Raw genomic sequence first — 21490 nt, forward strand, 5'->3', positions numbered from 1 at the left:
TTCTTCCATCTTTCGATTTTTGATGAAAATTAACGTCCTCCTTTCGAAATTTCGTTGAATTTTTAACAGGATCTCTCCCTCTCTGTTTCTCTTAATTCGAGCTGAGCAGAGAATAACAGAAAGTTTCGTTTTCCTATACGAGGATTCTCTTCGAGAATAATTCCATCTTTCTATCTTTCGATTTTTGATGAAAATTAACGTCTTCTTTTGAAGATTTCGAATTTTTAAGAATCTCTCTCTCTCTCTCTCTTCCTCTTAATTTTAGCTCACCAGAGGATAACAGAAAGTTTCGTTTTCCTATACGAGGATTCTCTTCGAGAATAATTCTATCCACTAATTTTTTCACGATTTTTGATTGATTTGAAAATTAACTCCTTTCGAGACTTCGCCGAATTTTCAACAGCCTCTCTCTCTCTCTTTCTTTTAAATCGAGCTCAGCAGAGAATAACACAAGTTTCTTCCTATATGAGGATTCTCTTCGAGAATAATTCCATCTTTCCACGATTTTTGATGAAAATTAACGTCCTCCTTTCAAGATTTCGAATTTTTAAGATTCTCTCTCTCTTCCTCTTAATTCGAACTCACCAGAGGATAACAGAAAGTTTCGTTTTCCTATACGAGAATTCTTTTCGAGAATAATTCCATCTTTCCGATTTTTGATTTTTGATTTTTGAAAATTAACGTCCTCCTTTCGAGATTTCCAGCCTTCCAGTCGAATTTTTAAGATTCTCTCTTTCTTCTTCTTAATTCGAGCTCACCAGAGGATAACAGAAAGTTTCGTTTTCCTATATGAAGATTCTCTTCGAGAATAATTCTTTCCACGATTTTTGATGAAAATTAACGTCCTCCTTTCAAGATTTCGAATTTTTAAGATTCTCTCTCTCTTCCTCTTAATTCAAGCTCAGCAAAGTTTATATATATAATAGAAAGTCTCGTTTTTCTATACGAGGATTCTCTTCGTTCGAGAATAATTCTTTCCACTAATTTTTTCACTAATTTTTGATGAAAATTAAATTATCCTCCTTTCGAGATTTCAAATTTTTAAGAGTCTCTCTTTCTCTTTCTCTCTCTTCCTCTTCATTCGAGCTCACCAAAGATTCTCTTCGACAATAATTCCATCTTTCCATCTTTCGATTTTTGATGAAAATTAACATTCTTCTTTCAAGATTTCGAATTTTCAACAACCTCTCTCTCTCTCTCTATTTCTGTTCAAAGGTTGGATGGTTAAACGAGCGAGCTCGAGAAACAATCGTGCCTCGGCCAAACGTGAAATTGAAGGGGTGGCGTGCACGATCGAGCAACGAGATAATGGAGAAACGGCGCATACGAGGACGAGAAGACGAAGAGTTTCCAAGGACTATGCGACGTCGACACGCTTGGCCTTTTTGGGGGGAGGAGGTGGTCGAGGGATCGATATTATGTAAGCCGCTCGACCCGTAAATACGCGAGAACCGGGCCAAACCGTCTTCCTTCCCCCTTCGTTTCTTCAAGGATAGTTCGAACCTTGGATAAAACCAGCTTCTCCCTTCTTTTTCACTCCTTCTCCACAAAGATACGCGTTCCTTTGAATCGTCTTCTTCTGAGTTTGACCAACTTCACCCCCCGGAAGAGTGGATGAGAATATCGTACGACGGTTTCCTTCCAATCTTCTTACCAAGAATCGACGTAAGCAACGCGAGTTCCCTCCGAGATGTACAAAGAAGAAGAAGAAGAAGGAGAAAGGTTGCTCAGAGGGGGTGAAACTCCGTAATTTTCAGGGCGAAAGATAAACGGCGTTTCTTTCTCAGCCTTCCTCGAGTTCTAAGAATGTCGTGAGATCGAGTTGATTCGATTCGAATTTGTTTCGTGAGATAAAGAATCGATGAATAAGGTTATTCGATAAGTAAATTTATTTAAGAAGAAATTTCTAACTTCAATGTTCCTTTGCGAGTTTTTCAATCGGGATAAAATCGTTGAATTTCTGAATTATTTTAGAATTTTGCATCACTTTCATATTATTCCAATTTTTCGATTTCTTAATTAGATTTCTATCTCCATTATTTTCACTCTCTCTTTCACTTGCCAATCCGCTTAACGAATAATCTCGTTTCTCGACGGATCAATTTCACCTTCCTCGAGCTAATTTTGTTTCTTTCTGAACTTTGACGAAATTATAACTATAAATTTTTTCGCAGCGTCGAATCTTGGTTGAAACGTTGTCAGGATCGTAGGAGGAACTTATCCTATCTTCGTTTCGAAGTATATATAAATTTTCTATTGTTTCTATTGATAAAGAGTGAAAGAGAGGAATACCATGATCTTATGAACAAATCTACACGAATGGAGTTTATGCAATCTACGTTGTCGAACTATCTATCAAGCTTTTGAATCAAACAAGTTATAATATCAAATCTATGAGATTGGAGGGAAAAATCATAGGCAAACTCCTTCGCCACGATAAACGAATATAAATTCTAATAAAGGAAAAACAAACTAAATGAAAGGAATGGATGAATGGAAATGGAAAGGTTCGAGGATACATCGTGTTGAAAAGAACAAGCATCTCGAGAATAAAACTTGGATTCACTTCAAAGCCTATCTATTGAACATTTAATCCTCTAATCCAAATATAAATGTTTTCATAAAATGAAGCATAAATTAGAATCACACTCAAGACAAGAAAATGATAGACAAACTTGATAGAATATTTTACAATTTTTTTAAAACTTATTGAACATTTAATCCAAATATAAATGTTTTCATAAAATGAAGCATAAATTAGAATCACACTCAAAACAAGAAAATGATAGACAAACTTGATAGAATATCTTAAAATTTTTTTAAAACCTATCCATCGAACATTTAATCTAAATATAAATATTTTCATAAAATGAAGCATAAATTAGAATCACACTCAAAACAAGAAAATGATAGATAAACTTGATAGACTTTTTAAAATTTTTTTAAAACCTATCCATTGAACATTTAATCCAAATATAAATGTTTTCATAAAATGAAGCATAAATTAGAAATCATCACACTCAAGACAAGAAAATGATAGATAAACTTGATAGACTTTTTAAAATTTTTTTAAAACCTATCCATTGAACATTTAATCTTCTAATCCAAATATAAATGTTTTCATAAAATGAAGCATAAATTAGAATCTCAAAACAAGAAAATGATAGACAAACTTGATAGAATATTTTAAAATTGTTAAATCAAATAAATACTAAGACATTGATGCAACATGAAAGCTAAATAAAAAAAGAGTTGTTTCGAGGTTACTTGACTCCATCGATGAAATTGTGAAACGAATATTCGAATCGACGCGAATCTCCTCGAATTTGACAAATGATCCTCGAAACAGGACTCGTCAACTTCGATTCTTCTCCAATTCAAATACGAAGGAGGTTTGCCCTGAAGTTTTTTCGTCCTGCAGTTTCGATATCGAAAGGGGCCTAGCCATTCCGAGGCTGACTGGATTTCGAGCGGCGATTAAAGACTGGCTGGTTTACGAGTCTGGAATCGCGCGGGAGGCGAAAGAAAGCTTGGAATGGAATGGAATGAGTGTAAGGAGAATCGTTGGATATTTCTGTTTGAATCAAGTTTTCGGAAAATACTCGAGCAAATGTGTGAAAATGTAATCGTAACCCGTTCGAATATCGAGTCGAATCGTCGATATTCAAAAGGAAGAGGAAACGAGGTGTTCCTCCAATTTCGTTCCAAATTCTCGGAAGAATTAAGAAGATTCCTTCTTCCTTGCGTAGAAGAAAAAAGGGGGAAAAGAAAAAGATATATTTCAAGAGCGAATTCAATTCGTAACTTTTCCATCTTATCATCGATACTTTTATCAGTTTTATTCGTTTTATCTCTCTCTTTTCGAGTCCATCCGAAAAATAGAATTTTAGAAAGACAAACACGAAGAGATTGGGAGATTAAAAGAGGAAGGAAAAATTGTTGATCGTTTAAACGATCGAGGAACAATATTCTAAAAGTAATTCGATAGGAGCCGCAACTTTTTCCATCTTATCATCGATATTTTTATCAGTTTTATTTGTTTTATCTCTCTCTTCTCGATTTTCGAATCCATCCGAAAAATAGAATTTCAGAAAGGACAAACACGAAAAGATTTGGTTAAAAGAAGGAAGGAAAAATTGTTGATCGTTTAAACGATCGAGGAACAATTTTCCATCTTATCATCGATTTTATTATTTTATTATATTATTTTATTATTATTTTATTTTATTATTTTATCAGTTTTATTCGTTTTATTTCTCTCTTCGATTCTCGATTTTTGAATCCATCCAAAAAATAGAATTTCGAAAAGGACAAACAGGAGGAGATTTGGTTAAAAGCGGAAAAATTATTGATCATTTAAACGGTCGAGAAACAATATTCTAAAAGTAATTCGACCTACAACTTTTTCCATCTTATCATCGATTTTATTATTTTATTATTATTTTATTTTATTATTTTATCAGTTTTATTCGTTATTCTCGATTTTCGAATCGAAAAATAAAATTTCAGAAAAACGAAGAGATTTGGAGATTAAAAGAGGAAGGAAAAATTGTTGATCGTTTAAACGATCGAGGAACAATATTCTAAAAGTAATTCGACAGAACCCGCAACTTTTTCCATCTTATCATCGATACTTTTATCAGTTTTATTCGTAGTTTTTCGATTTTTCTCTCTCGATTCTCGATTTTCGAATCCAACTTTTTCCATCTTATCATTGATTTTATTATTTTATTATATTATTTTATTTTATTATCTTATCAATTTTATTCGTTTTATCTCTCTCTTCGATTCTCGATTTTCGAATCCAACTTTTTCCATCTTATCATCGATTTTATTATTTTATTATATTATTTTATTTTATTATCTTATCAATTTTATTCGTTTTATTTCTCTCTCGATTCTCGATTTTCGAATCCATCCGAAAAATAGAATTTCAGAAAGAAAAAACACGAAGAAATTTGGTTAAAAGCGGAAGGAAAAATTGTTGATCGTTTAAACGATCGAGGAACAATAACGAAGAAACCGCGAGAGAGAAAGAATTAACAGAAGAGAAAAAGAGAATAGAAGCGAATTGCCTTAATAAACGAGATGTTCCCGTTGTCGAAATGGCCGATACGAAATTAAACAATTTTCAAATTGCGGAACCTTCCTGCACTCGACATAAGAAAAAAGGAGGAGAATGAAAATCGTTACGAAAGATCGACCTCCTCCTTCCTTTCCTCGCGCAATGAGAACGATTATAACAAACCTTGCGAATGGATATTGTTGTTGCCAAACACACACACACACACACACACACACACACCATGTCCAATTAAACGGAAAATAAAACTTAACGAAGCAAGGATAATTAATTCATTTCCCCTTTTTAAGACGCCCCATCAAAGAAGAAACAACTCCTTTCGTGTCTTTCTTTCTTCTCAAGATTTGAGAAGACACACGTTTGCGAACGCATCATCCCTCAGGATTAAAGAGTGAAGAAGATCGATCGAATTTCCATTTCCTTTCGAAAGGATTAAAAGGAATAATAAGAGCGTCCCTCTTAAACTCGTTCAATTACACCATCATCTCTCTCTCGAAAATAATTCGACTTGGAACGAATAATCTCTCGATTATTCCTCAATTACATTAAGATCGATCCTCAAACGAGGAAGGAATCGAGCCGATTTTTCCAAGAGATCGCGCTCTAATCTCGCCTGATCTCCGTGTTGTCTCCATCTCGAGAGATCTTCTATGAGATTGAAAGGATCTCTTTCGAATATTCGAAATTCCCGCGCCTCGAGGATTAACCCTCGAGTTTAACAAACGTTAAGGGAACTGCGACTATTTTGCAAGCCTTTTTCGACGCGAAATTTGAATTTCTTCCGTGATCTTAGCTAAATGATTTCACGCAAGAGTTAAATTCTTGTGTTTCACGTGTGAGGAAAGAGAATTGGGTAATTAAAGTATATCGTTGCTTGGATATTTTAATTAATTATGAAGATCAGGGTATATAAAATTATAATAATTCACTATGCTCTGTTTATTCTTATTTTTCTTACACTACATTCAATTTCTTAACGAATAATCCCGTTATTCAGCAACGAAAATTCCAGCTAATTTCATTACCTCGTATTCCTCGCGAAACTTTCACAATAATATTTTTATTCCCACGAACCAACGCTGAAAATGTGCTTCGATCGCCGTCTAATTATTACAAATATTGTTACAAAATTACTTTCGTAAAGAGGTCAGGTTAATCTATTCAAGCGTAAATAAATACTACGTTCGAATCGATCCAACACTTTGGTGAGAGCCGCCAAAGGGTTAATTATTTCGTTAAAACTACCCCTTTTTGTTCTCTGAGTACATTTAACATCTCGAAGCAAGAATATTTGGATCTAGAATGTCCGTCAGGGCTCGATAAATTTCTCGAAATCCAAGGAAATTTCGAGCCGTTTCAATTAAAAATACAATTAATAATAAATTTGTTACATAATTCATGATCCTAATGATCCCTGATCACGAAACAATAAATAAGATCTTCTTATCATTTCATAATTAAGATTCAAAACTAAATTTTGCTTTCGAAGAAAATTTTTTTTTAAATTATAATAAATTATATAAATAATAATCGAGTGTCTTTTGATTTTTCAAAATTTTTCATCATTCGTATCCGATTTCTCCTTCCATTCACAAGTTTCTTCCCAAAAGCAAAAGGAGAGAGCGCGTGACTCGTAAAACAGCTGAAGATAAATTCGCATCAACTGGAGGAACTAGGATGGATCAAGAGAAACTCGTTCGGTTATTCTTTGGCGCATCGATAAATTTTCCCCAACTCCGCTTTAATCCTTCGAGTCCGATAATTTACACGAGGAAGAGAGAAGGGAGAGGCAGTTTCCGAGCTATGAGCTTCCAATTTTCTTGAAAACTTTCCTCCGCTTTAAAATTCTATCCTGTTACACAACGGCTAACGCTCTCACGGTGTCGCTAAAACGTTACAACTTATTATCGAATTTGCCGCGCCCGACACAGTCTTCTTCTCCCCTTTTTTCGCTATCAATTTCATATACACTTTCATCGATTAACTTTTCCAAGAAATATTACGTCTAGTTCTGTCCAAAAGTTTTTGGAATAAAACAAAATACAAATTTTTTCTTACCAATTAACTTTATTGAATAATATAATTGCCATTATTATTAATGATCTGTTACCAGCAATTTGTATATCCCATTTTTGAAAAATGTTTCATCTTTTGATGAAATGCGAAAAATTGAACCAGTGCTCGTTCGACATCTTCTTCATTTTTGAATTTTTTGTCCGTCAAAAAATTTTGTAAGGATAAAAACAAGTGATAATCGGAGAGTGCTATGTCTGTGGAATATGGCGGATGCGACGGAATTTTCCAGCCTACTTCTGCAATTTTTTGACGAGTCCCTAAAGCAGCGTGCGGTCTGGCGTTATCGTGGTGCAGTATCATGTCCTTCCTATTCAACATTGCCGGCCTCTTTTTTTCGACCTGTCTTTAAATTATCCAGTTGCTGACAATATAATTCTTCGAATTGAGCTTTTCGTTCGGTTTTAAAAGCTCGTAATGTATATTGGTCCTCGAATGTCCCACCATATACGCAACATTCTCTTATTCAGAGTCAAATTTGGTTTAGAAGTGGAAGGGCTAGGTTTTCCGGGTTCACAATATGCCCTTTTCCTTACAATGTTGTTGCACGTAATCCATTTTTCATCCCCACTTATCGTCCGGTTCGAAAAGGGCTCGATTTTGTTCCGAGCAAGCGGAGATGTGCATATGACAACTCGATCGTCCAAATTTTTCCGACTTAATTCACGCGGCACCCATCTTGAATACTTCCACACCAATCCCATCTTCCGAATATGGTCAGAAATGGTTCGTTGAGCTGAATTAAGCCTTTCCGCGATCTCCGATGTTGTCGGAAAAGGATCTTGCTCCAACATTGCCTTAACAACATCGTCGTCGATCAAAGATGGTCGCCCAAGAACGTGGCTTATCGGAAAGATCGAAATCACCCGTTTCAAATTTTTCGTACCATCTTCCGCATGTCCTATCAGAAACTGTATCTTCACCAAACACTTTCGATAAATTTCTACGTGCTTCCGTAGCATTTCTTCCTTGTTCATATAAAATACAGTGGCGTAAATGAACTTTATCAGTCGCCATGGGTATACTATCGTTTCACACTTAAGACTAATGTGAATCAACTTTATTATATTGGGTTGGCAACTAAGTAATTGCGGATTTCAGTTGAAGTTGACGACGACCTAATCAAAACAATAATCGATTCGGATCGTCACAGTACAACTCGTGAGATTGCAGAGAAGCTTCATGTATCATGTACCTGCAGTGAAAACCACTTAAAACAACTTGGCTATGTTGAAAAACTCGATACATGGGTTCCTCACGAACTGAAAGAAAAGCATTTAACGCAACGCGTTAACAGCTGCGATTTGCTAAAGAAACGTAATGAAAATGATCCATTTTTAAAACGACCGATAACTGGCGATGAAAAATGGGTCGTTTACAACAATATCGAGCGGAAAAGATGGTGGAGCAGGCCACGTGAACCAGTTCGAACAACATCAAAAGCTGGTATTCGTCGAAAGAAGGTTTTGTTATCAGTTTGGTGGGATTACAAAGGAATCGTCTATTTTGAACTCTTACCACCCAAATCGAACGATCGATTCTGTTGTCTGCATTGAACAACTAACGAAATTAAACGATGCGGTTGAAGAAAAGCGGCCCGAATCGACAAATCGAAAAGGTGTTGTATTCCATCGTGACGATGCAAGGTCACACGCATCTTTGGTCATTCGGCAAAAATTATTGGAGCTTGGTTGGGATGTTTCGCCACATCCACCGTATAGTCCTGACCTTGCACCATCCGATTACTTTTCGTTTCGATCTTTACAAAACTCCTCGAATGGTAAAAATTTCGATAACGATGATGATATCGAATCGTACCTGATTCAGTTTTTTGCTAATAAAAACCACAAGTTTTATGAACGTGGGATTACGATGCTGCCTGAAAGATGGCAAAAGGTGATTGATCAAAACGGGCAACACATTTAGTTCCATGAAAAAATTGTCTTTGATTTTCTAAAAAAAATCCGCAATTACTTAGTTGCCAACCCAATATTATTCTTCGTGCAAGACAATTAAATAAAATAGAATCGAACGAAAAGGAAGAAAGGGAAAGAAGTAGAGTAAAGGAAAAAAAAATATATATCCTTAGAATAGGAAGAATCGGATTCCCGTTTTGGGGGCAATTTGGGAAGAGATAAAGCGGAGTCACAAACGGTAAACCGAAAAGCGAACAGTGTTGGAGCACGTTTCGAATATACAGAGAGAGAGAGGGAGGGAATCGTGTCCAGAAACCTGACTCTGACCCGTTCGAAATTTCTCATCGTTCGCGTTTACTAAACCGCAGTTACTAGATTTCGGGGCCAATCGTGGCAAAAAAAAAAACAAAAACAAAAAAACCGTTTCGACGTTTCGACGTTTCCCTCGCGTTTTCCACGCGGCTCGCTCGAAACGAAGCGCAAAACCGATTATATTCTACTATATTGTCCGTCAAATGGAAAATACGTTTGTCAAAACCGTGATCGAAACTGGGGAGAGAAAAAACCATGGTGAAAATTTCCACAAGACTTTTCTCAGACGAGAAAAGAAGCGACGAATATTTGCAACGTCGTCGAGATGATAGAAGAGAGGGAAGAAGAGAGAGAAGAGAGGGATGATGGAATTTTTGAAATCAATTACCGCCCCTCCCGCGGAGCGAGATGGCCCGTTAATACAGCGATATCCGGTAATCCGATCAACAAGGATCAATTGCCCGAGCGCGTTTAATTATCCAATTCCCGATATCCAATTGACAACGTTCCATTATGCTAATCATTTTTCCCGGCGAGCCAATTTTTCCACCCGATTTCAATTTCGAGCTCGTGGAAAAGAAACGAAGAAACAAAGGAAATCCATGTAATCGAGAGCGGTATCCGGTTTAATGAGAATCTTAATATCTTCGATTCTTCTCGAGAGAGAGAGAGAGAGAGAGAGAGAAGTAAGGTATTTCTACAACAACGATTGTTCCAAGGAAATGCATGTTTCCCTCGATCCACTGTTTCAAATTCGAGAGAAAAGTTTCGATCGAGCAAACACCCGTTTCCAATCGACAACGTTACCTTCGAGTCGCTTTTGAACGAAACTCCTTTTAAAAATCTCTCTCCTCGAAAAAGAATCTCTCAAGATTTCTCGAGGATTATCACTTTTTACGGAAGATAAAAAGAGAGAGAGAGATTGTTCTTCGGTAGACCGAGATGAAGCATTCAACAAGTAAACGCCTCGATCGTTAACTCGCTCCTCGACTCGAGGAAGGAAACGTTTGGAATCCATTTTCCAAGTCAAACATCGGGACGAACTCGGTGGATACACCTGGCTTAATTATGGATAGGCCGGTTGGCAGATATAAAAATTTCCGCCGCTTCGAGATACTAACGAAATTCACAAACTTGTCGAGTAAAACTTGCGTAACTCGAGAGCTTCGTTATTTACAACTTTGAATAAATCGGCCAACGTACGAATTTAATTTGCTAATCTCGTCCACAAAGATTTATACGAGTACGAAATGGAACGACAACGCCTCTTCCTTCTTTAATCCTTCTTCAAACCGAGAGTATACCTAAGAAGAATGTCGAGAGTATAGCTATACTCTTGGAGGAGCTAAGAAAAATGTAAATTTATTCCTCTCGTCGGGGGACATGCATTTTCGGGTCGCGTGACGATAGAGAAAATCCTAACCTCTTTCGCGCTGCTACTTTGCGAGGTTAACGAAGGACCCTCCTTGCTGCCTCGTAACTTGAGAGACTGATAATGAGGCCTGTTGTTCGCGAAACTCTGACGACGTCTAAATACTTGGTGGAAATATACACTCGTTCCACCGATCTATTTTACGCAAAAAAAGTGTCTCGAACATTGACAAATAAAGCACGATCGTGATAAAAAAGATTAATTAAAAATTAAAAGTTTATTTATACACTCGAAGACAAGACGAATTAGTTAAAAATTGGAGGAGAAGGAAGGCGGAAGTGTTCCGAGACGCGTCAACTTCCCCCTCCCGACTCGATAATTATCTGGAACGTAAGGGTTGAACAGCGTCGGTTCGTTAAATCCGGCGTGTACGCAAGAGTTGAAGGAGAGTCGAGGGTGCAGCACGTGCACCACGGCTTTTCCCGCGGGATTGTGGCCAAGTTGCGACGAGGAGGAGAGGACTCGGTCTGGCCTCTCCTTCGTCGAGCGAATTACGTGTGTCGACGATGAAAGAAACCGAGAAAAAGTATGTACGTGTATTCGACGAGTTAATGGGTCAAACTATCGCGTATTCTTGATACCCGATGCTTGACACGGTTTGAAAAATGGAATAATTTCGAGTAATATTGAAAAAAACGACTAGGTCGATTTTCGGAGCAATTAAAAACGCGTTGTAACGCGTTAATAGAGAGTACGAGAATAATTTTGAAAAATTTCAATTTTAAAATGTAAATTTTTACCAAATTTCTGCTGCGCGATTTAATATTTTACGCAGAATCATATATTGAAAGTAATTTTAAAATTGAATATTGTTACAAATATACCTGTTAAAGATTTCATTTAGTTTCGAAAACATATTCCATTCATTCTAAAATTATTACGCGTTTCGTTTATATTTCGTCCTATTTGTTTTCTTCTGAAAGTGAGCATTTCCATTATGCGTTAGCCGACTTGTACAATATGACGCAAGGTCACGTTTATCCTTCGAGACTCGGCCATATTTCTATACCAACACAGTATTCGGTCAACAAACGCGCAACTGTTTCATACCGTTAAATACGACCACTCTCGTAAATAATATTCTTACTGTAACGACGCAATTGCGCAGCGAACAATTAACGAGAAGAAAATGTTATTCGAATACGTTATGGTATTAAGCGAGCAAGTTTCAAAAGAGTTCGTTTAAACTATTAAAACAAATCATTGTTAATACGAATTATGTTTGCTTCGCATTAAGAGCAATAATTTATAATTAATGTCGTTAAAATCCGTCGTCGATTTTGAAACGCAATGCTTAGAAACGTAAACAAAATTTCTATCGATTTCTACTCGACGAAATGCAAAGCATCTTCCATTGTTACGATTACAAAAACCGACGCGTTGTTCCACGCGAATTAATTTTAACGCAACTAATCTCAAAACTACTTTACTTCTCGCAACGAACCTCGATTCTTTGCGCGAAAACGATCGCGTATTTATTTCCCACGAGAAACGAGAAACGATAAATTTACGCGATATAAAAATAACGATACAAAGAACGATATGATACAAAAATGTAACTTACCGGTGGCGACAGTGAGAGCGATCAGCGAGCAAAAGATCGAAATGGAGAAGATACCGCGTCGATCCATGCTTCTTTACGGAAGAATGCGGCAAGCACGTTGAAACTGGATCACTTCATCGCCACTACGGAAGAAAAGTGTGAGAAACAAGGAAATATACACGCGCACACGTGAACGAACACGAAATATTACGAACACCGATAACGGAAGAAAAGTGTCACGCGAACTCACAGGCTTGACGGTCGAGCGTGTACTGACAGGTCTCCGTAGCGTCGCGTGCTCCCACCACCTGATCCCCACTCCCCGACCAATCGCAATTCCCTCTCCAGCTTCCTCCTTTGCCCCGCAACGAGCATAAGTTCTTCCTCGTCCGACCAACTACGTGTTTTCTCTACTGAAACTACTGGCACGGTCTATCGCGTCACTGCTTACAGTTCTCGACAATCGATGGCGCTATTCGCATCGTGAAAAATAATATAAACTTGTAAAATTAGGATTAATACGTACGTACTTTGTATTCCGAAATATCATTAATCCGGATATTAAATTAAGGAAAATTTCCCGGAAAACGCGAATATTGACCGTAATTTTTCCAACGTTTCGAAAACATAGAAAAGTTTATATATATACATATATATAACGTTACGTTAATAGCAACTCACAATCTCGATCGGAATGCACAGTTTTCAGAGGTTAATCTGCTTACGTTAGATGAAAATTGTTCAAATAAGCATGATTTAAATTTATATCGGTATACGTGTTTCAAAATATTCGAATGAAATTTTATTCTTTATTTATGAGATAGCCATTTCGCGTCAAATGCAAGTAAATTCCTATTAACTTGTAAAATGGTTAACGGTGAAATAAAATTGTATCTCGAATATATGAAATAAACTGTTATTCGAATAAAAAAAAAAAAAAAATTGATTTAATTGCAAAACATATAAATACACAAGTATAAATCGGTCGTCTCCCCTCCGTGTGCTCGTTATTATACGAATAAAAAATTTCTCTCTAATTTCACCATTATATACATACGCTCGATCGATATTTTTTTCAAATATTTTTCTTCGACCGATAGCCGAGACTCGAGAGAAATTAGAAGCGTGGAAATAATTTAGAAGCATAAAAAAACAAAAATTCGATCCAATACCTTTTGATCTAACGAATTACGTAGAAAGAAGAAATCTCAACTAACATCGAAACGACGATCGTTACATTCAAAATGGCGGGAGTGAGAGAGAGACGGAAGGGAAAAATGGATTGATGAACGAGTATGAACAAGACAGACAGGCAGCTCATACGCTACAAGAGAATAAAAGGAGCAACGACTCGCTTCCCAACGATAATATATTTCTCGCACGACAAAGGCAATAACATTGATTTATTATTTCTTCGTGGACAAGAAAAAGATAAGAGATCGGGCTAGGGAAAAAAAACGGAACTGGATATAGACTTTATATACCAGAGTCAAAGACTTTTAAAAAGAAAAAAAGAATCGAAGAAAATTTCTTCCTTTATTTTCCTCCTCGCTCGCGCAAAATTGAAACGTAATTGAAAATTTATTCGTTATAGCTGGGGACACGGTTACACCGCTCTATTCTCAGAGGATCGATTCGAGTTTCCTTGACAGATTCTCTATAATCTCGTTTGAATGACGTAACGCTTCGATCTCGTTGACACGAAAAATAAAAATTATGGGGGATAGAAAACATTTTATCTTTTTTTTTGGTTCGAAAAATAAATCTATAAAAATCTGTTTTTAGAGAATAGATTTTTCTAACCCCCTCTCGGATTGGCTATTGAAAATAACGGATACATGCTCGATTTATATACGATGGGGAATGAAATTAATTTAACCACGGTCTATAACTTTATTTTAGAGGATAATTAATTAATTTCCTCGCACTTGGATCGGACACCCTTTTAATCGATTTATAATCAAAACAATAAACCGTCGAATCTTCATTCCGCGTAAATAGAATTTATTGAAATTTCGTCGGCTTTCCCCCGTTAGTTTGATCATTTTCGTAACCGCAATAGTTACCACCATTCCCGTTAAAGCTTCAATATTGTTCCATCACCTCGCCCATCTCGTAATATTTATCCATCTCGTTCATCGATCGTCGGTGTCCAATTAACCCAACCCAACCGTTTAAACGATTTCTTTTGCAACGATATATAAAATTCATTTTACGTATCAAATCCAGGGGGGGGAGGAATGATTAAAAATTGACTTTCAATAATTGATCGGGTATAATTGGTAATGCAATATGTAATTAGCCACATTGTAAACGTACGTTTCCAACCTCCCACGTTGCTTTACCACAGGGCAGATTGTAAACGAGAATCGTGTACCAATTATCATCCCTGGCTGTTATTATTGCGTCCACGTAAAATCAAGTGCGTTCCATATATATATATATATATCTATTATTTAATGTGTTATTTAATTACATCGCTTTATAATATGATTTAATTAATAGGTCTATCATTACACACGTGTACTTTTTATCGTTATTATTAATTGACCGATAATGCAAACTGTCTGGCAAAACGTTGACCGGCACTACTTGCCGATTTCGATACTCTTGGCAGATCTCCTCGTAAATAAATCGAATTCGAACTGAAACCTTTTACTTAAACAAAGAAACGAGTATTGTATAATATAATTTCGAACAATTTCCTTTACTATATATATATATATATATATATAAAAGTTGAACAAATGGGAAGGCGAAACGTGAAGATGAAGGGAGAGTTACCGGAGTCCGAGTTACCGAGTTGAGATATTTAGGTTGAGACAGGTCTCAAAGAAGGGGGGGAGGGGAGGGGATTGGACGAAACTAATTATACTTACATCAGCACACACGCGCGCACGCACACAGGGAGCGTGTTAAACGAGAGATGGTGGCCAGGCCCTGGGAACGAAGTTACTTCTACGTACTAACTTCTCCTATCGCGCCCCAGCCCTGCAACCTACAACTTCCGGCTTATTCCGACCCTACGTCTGGACGATCCGTCCAACTTTCGGAAACGTGTTCCCCGTTACGCCAGGGACGAATATTTCCGCTCTGGGCGTAAGACTGGAAAGGCAAGCGTGCGAGGCTTAGGATAGGCGGCTGTCGCGTTTATCTTTTGCTCCGACAGAAGAAGAAGAAGAGGAGGAGGAGGATTCCACCGGAAAGGGAAAATAAGAAGTGGAGGAAGGGGGACAAAGGACATTCGCGCCGTGGAATTAAGCTCGTTTATCGTCCGGTTGAGTCATCGGGATTTAATATTCCGCTCTTTTTTCTTCTTTTTTTTTACTCGTCCAAGGGATATAATAGCACGAGGAAACAAAGAAAAAAAAGGAAAGAGAATCGGTAGAAGAGACGGTAATTAAGAAATTGATGAGACGACCCAATTCCTCCCCCCCTTTTTGTTCCTTTTTATTCTCTTTTTTCTCTCTCTCTCTCTCACGACAAAAGGAAACCGGGACTTGTGTATATAAAAGCGCGCGTCGCGGTGTTTCTGAATATTCAACGGGATCCTCATTAAATGCAAAGGAGCTACGAAACCGGAAGGAGCGTCCTCTGGCGGAGAGTTTCGAACTAAATAGAAAAGTTTCTACCCGCCTGAAGCCGCTCGCCACTTTCCATAACTACCCCCCCCCCTCCTCTTTGCTAAAACATCCCATTCGTGTCCAATGGAGTAGCGGAATACACACGCGTGCCTTGTTTCCTCGTTCGCCTCCCCCTCCCATTTAACCGCGTCTTTGCGCGGTCAAAAATTGAATCTCGCACGACGGAAGGGAGGAGAAGGCCGGAAACCGGGTTTCTAGAATCCGACTACCGGCTAAATGCTTGCATGACTCGCATATGTATGCAAAACCTTTCATTTATACCCGATGAATTATTTACCTTCTTTGCTCCAGACCGGTTGGAACCGTTTTATCCCTTTATTTAGCAAAAGTTGCTCGATCCTCTTTCCTTCTTCTTCGAAAACCCTTTTTCTCAAGGAAGGGAACGAACAGGCGAGGAAATCCTTCCATTCGAACATATTCAAACACGTACGAACATGTTCGAATATATACAAACACATTTAAACACGTTCGAACACATTCGAATACATTGAAACACATTCGAACATATTCAAACACATTCCAACAAATTTAGACACGTTCGAACACATTTGAACACATTCAAAATACATTTAAATACGTTCAAATACATTTGAATATGTTCGAACACATTCCAACAAATTTAAACACGTTCGAACACATTTAAACACGTTCGAACACATTCAAACATCTTCAAACACATTAGAACATATTCGAACACATTCGAACACGTTCAAATACATTGGAACACATTCAAACATGTTCGAATATATTCCAACACATTCGAATACATTCGAACACATTTAAACACATTGGAACACATTCAAATATATTCGAACACATTGGAACACATTCGAACACGTTCGAATACATTCAAATACATTGGAATACATTCGAACACATTCGAACACGTTCGAACACATTGGAACACATTCAAACACATTCAAACATGTTCGAACACATTCCAACATATTCTAACACATTCAAACACATGCAAAATACATTTAAACACGTTCAAATACATTCGAACATGTTCGAACACATTCCAACAAATTTAAATACATTCGAACACATTCGAATATATTCAAACACCTTCGAACACATTCGAACACATTCAAACACATTCGAACTCATTCGAACACATTTAAACATATTCGAACACGTTCGAACATATTCAAACATCTTCAAACACATTCGAACACGTTCGAACACATTGGAACACATTCGAACACGTTCGAACACATTCAAACACGTTCGAACACGTTCGAACATTGTCGAATAAGAAATAATCGGTGTTATCGGCAGGTTATGGAGGCAAAAAGATCTCCCGTGAATTATATCCGTTGGAGCGGTATCTCGTTATCCAACGACGCGTTAAACGGGGGATGAGGAAACGTGGGGAGCGTGCAAGAAGTTTCACGGGCGGAGGAAAGAAAGGCGGTTGTTCGGGGAAGTTGCGAGCCGCGCGGATACCCTTGGCTATCTTGCCGGGTCAGCTAACTTCCGGTTACTCTACTTTCGACTAACGACCCATCTAACTTCGGGATGCTCAAAGAGTGAGGCGGAACGTCTGTCGCAATGCCGGCGACGATGCAATTACTCGAGCGTACCACGCCCCACCCGCGCAACTAGCAATTTCCAGTGATGACGTTAACGAGAGCCACCTCCCCCCCCCTCTCCCTCTCCCGGAAAAGGATGCGCGGCAATCTTAATGAAATTGCCAATTGCCGTCCCGTCATTTCTCAAATTTCTCTTCCCCGCGTTTCATTTTTTCCTCCCATTTGCCGGGAGGAGAGGAAGGAACGAAAAGTAATCTGAAAATTTTATCACGAACGTCTCTGAAGATAATAACATCCCGAAGCGAAATTTCCAAATTCAAATTCGGCGGCTCAATTTTTTGAATTTCGACGAATCTCGTTTGAGTCGATTGTTGTATCGATCGTCCGACCAATTATTAGCTTGTACTACTATATATATTCGGATAAGTTGCCGATGAATCGGATTAAAGTTAAATAATTAGAACAGCCTCCCTGAAAATGGAAATGGGACAAAGCAATAATCTTCTAAAAGTTGAATCTTTTAATTTTTCGATTAAAATTATTATTTCAAGGGAAAAGAATTAAATAGCGTTTTAACCTTTTTATTCTACCTTCATTTCACTTGATCCACGTATACGAAAATTTAATTCGCATTGTTGCTGCGCGTTCACATTCCCCCGCGAAAAACACGAGAAATTTTACTCTTAATAAAAACTGGTCCTCGAGTTGGAGTTTGCGAAACAAGTAACCGCTTTTTACAAATCTTATCCCTCGACAACATCGGGCAAAATAGACCAAGGTCTCTCTCGTTTAATTAGATCAGCTTTTAACCAGGTCCCTTTTTTTTAATTGGCGTGTCGTGATCCCGTATCAAAAAAAAAGGAAGGTCTCCAGAGGTGGATAAAAGGGGTGCGAGTTCACCGGAGAGTCCTACGGAGCATTTGTGGACGTTTCGAGGCATTAGGCGAGGCGGCGCAATTAACACCGTCGTCCATCGACACCCGCAAAGTCCATTACGGGTCCCCCCATCCCATCCCCTTTTTCCTCGGCCCGAGTATCGTTAACCCGGCAAAATCCCCCGATTAAACCGCGGCAAAAAAACACGAATCCTTTGCCGAATAGATCGAACGATATCGTTTCGGTCGGAATTGCGGCGAAACATCGCGGTGTATCTTCCTTTCCAACCCCGAATTTCGAATTTTAGAAACTACGTTGAAGGAGGAACGTGTCCAAGGAGAATGGAATCCACCGGAGTCGAAACTCTTGCTCTTCCATATTTCGGCCAGAACTCCTTTTTCCTCTCCCCTCCCCCTCCTCGAAACAATCCGACGAGCGGGAAACTCGGCGCGACTCGAGTCGAGAACTTTCGAGCATTCGAATAATCCCACCTCGGGGGGATTAAAAAAAGAAAGAAGGAGAGAAAACTGCGCCCGAGTGAAAAGCCGAGGAGATCAAAAGGGAGGAGATCGTCACTCGACGCGGAGACGTTGAGAAGTCGGCCAGAAATCGAGCGATGAGCCCGATTTGTTGCGAGATTACGGGGTGCAGGGGAGTGGGGGGCGGCGGTGGATAACGGCGAGTCGGTTAACTGGGCGGAGAGATGGGGGAGAAAAAAAGGGAGACGTTCGAAGGATGGTCCGAAAGGATCGATTCTTTTCGTATCTTTATTTCCTTTGTTCTTTCTTTCTCTGTCGAGTAACCGCGTCTCGTCTTGATAGCATCTCTCTCTCTCTCTCTCTCTCTATATATATATATATATATATATGTATATCCTTTGAGATATTTCTTCGTTCAATTCTGGTTGACGCGTCGATTGATACCGCTCAGGGGAATCCAATATCAGCATATATATCAGGTGAGATAGTTGCGCCTTTTGATCGATGGAACATCTCCGGTGGAGATAGGTTGATTTTTGCACGGTGAAAGAAGAGAGAAGTTTCTTCTTGGTTATTATGTATGGTTTCGCTCGGTGTCCGTCGCTTCAAAACACGGGGGAAGCACACACGGGACGTGATTCGCGGTGGACGAGTGCAACGCCCCTCCCCGGCTAAAGCAGATATTTACGGAACAATTGTTTACCCAACGGAGCGAAACACTGACAAAATGTACCGATATTAATTCCATTCCCTGTCCCCGTTCAAAGGATACACCGTTTATGTAAACCGTTATCGAATTATTCCATCGGTTTCTTTGTCCTGCAATTTCCTATCCCGATTTGAATAATAACGCGCGAGTTTCGTTGATTAAAATTTGCCGCAAACAAATTTTTTTCCATGTTTCCAGATGGACGAGACAGCTTTGGCGCCCTCTTCCTCTCTCCTCCCTTCTTTCAACCTCCTTTTTTTTTTCTTCCTCTCTTCTTCTCTCCCATCCCAATGCCCCGAAGGTCGAGTTTAACATAAAACATACGCGTAGAACGAGTACGAGTTTCAAGCTGACGCGATAGTTTCGTTACCGACGGTTCGTTAGCAATTTCGAAGATTCGGGCGATCGGTAAAAAAAATTCGTACGCGTCGTTAATCCCGATTTCTCTCTTCTCCTCGTCTCATCCCTATTGTACGAATTGAAATACGTAGCCCCCGAAGAATCGAGGCGAATTTCGAATAGCGAAGGTAGGGGAAAATGGGATTCTTCGGGATCGCAAATTATTACACGAGCCGACGTAACCTTTTATCGTTGTACCTTTTTTCGCTCAATTCGTGATCTCGATCTGTTGTTACTCCGTCCATTTTCCAATTGGAAACTGAAGAAAGTAGTCAGACACACGAAGGACGATTTGCAGCTGCATCCGACAGTACGGGGTCGCGTCTATTCTACTCGATCGTCCCGCGACGATGGCTTTTCAAAACGCGCGTACGGCGTTTCAACGCAACGTCGCCTAGAATGGAATTCCATTCTCCGTTCCTCCTCCCCCTCCTTTTGACCGATCGTCTCTCCGCGCGAAATTGCTTAATTTCAACGCATCTTTCCACGCTGGAAGCACGATCATATTTCACGCTTTCCAATTACCTCTCTCTTTCCCCCTCCCCCTCTCGACGCCACTGCTGCACTCTTCTCGGATCTTTCCATTTCCTCTTTCCAGTCGTCCGCCCAATCTCGCGCTTTCATTTTGTCAACATCAACTTTGATCGTTAATTTTGTTCCTTTTTACACGGGAAAGGATCAAACTCGTGAGAGATCGAGTGAGTGTCGTGTGCAAATGCGAGGATTCCGTGGCGTGCACAGGCATCGGTGTGCAAAGTATGATCACGGATGACGCGTTCAACGGTGGCCTGTGCATCGATTTAATTGTGACGAGACTAGTCGTCGTCGGCACGCACTCGAGTGTGCAGACGCGCAGCGCGCCACCTGCTGTGCCAACTCTCTGCGAACCGTTTAATATAGAAACTCTGTCTCGCAGAGTTGAAATTTCATACCGTGTTATGAACGAGGAGAAAGCTTACGATATAAATCAAATCCAATGCTCCACCGTGCATTCTCTCTCCTATTTCCTTTCTCCTTGGATCCTTTTTTCTTTATGGTTTTTATTCCCAACTTTTAAATTTTTAGTTCTCTTTAAATTTCTCGGTCGGTTTTTTCTTGTCGGTAACATGCCAACCTTCTTCGGAGATGAATTTTTTCAAAAATGAAAATGAAAATACGACTATTATTTTATTGGAATAATTGTTGCTTAAATTCGATCGTGGTAAAGATCGAAAGGGCTCGAGGTAAAAAGGTGTAAATTCGTGCAAATTTAATCGTGCAAATTGCAGATGGAACGAAAAAAAAAAATTCTCGCGAATATGCAGGGAAATTTAATATTTCCCTGGCTTAATAATATTTCCAGGCGGGAATACGAAGGAAAACAATATTTTTCGCTTCGAGCATATCATGCCACGATATTGATCGCATATTGGATACGGAATCGAGCGGAAAATTTCTTCACTTTTCCAATTTGAATGGTTTCAAAAATTTCGAAATGAATGAATTGAAT

The 21490-nt window shown here is 38.7% G+C and overlaps 1 protein-coding gene across 1 annotated transcript in view; it reads right to left on the bottom strand.

Annotated features, from left to right (window-relative positions):
- LOC726101 overlaps positions 1–12668 on the bottom strand; it is a 180253-nt gene extending 167585 nt beyond the window's left edge. Inside the window, exon 1 of the mRNA XM_026440829.1 lies at positions 12381–12668. Coding sequence (XP_026296614.1) covers positions 12381–12447 — 67 coding nt within the window. The 5' untranslated portion in view covers positions 12448–12668. The remainder of the gene's footprint in view (positions 1–12380) is intronic.
- Positions 12669–21490: the final 8822 nt, after the last annotated feature.

This window comes from Apis mellifera, linkage group LG5, assembly GCF_003254395.2.
Source record: "Apis mellifera strain DH4 linkage group LG5, Amel_HAv3.1, whole genome shotgun sequence".
Taxonomy (NCBI): Eukaryota; Metazoa; Arthropoda; class Insecta; order Hymenoptera; family Apidae; genus Apis; species Apis mellifera.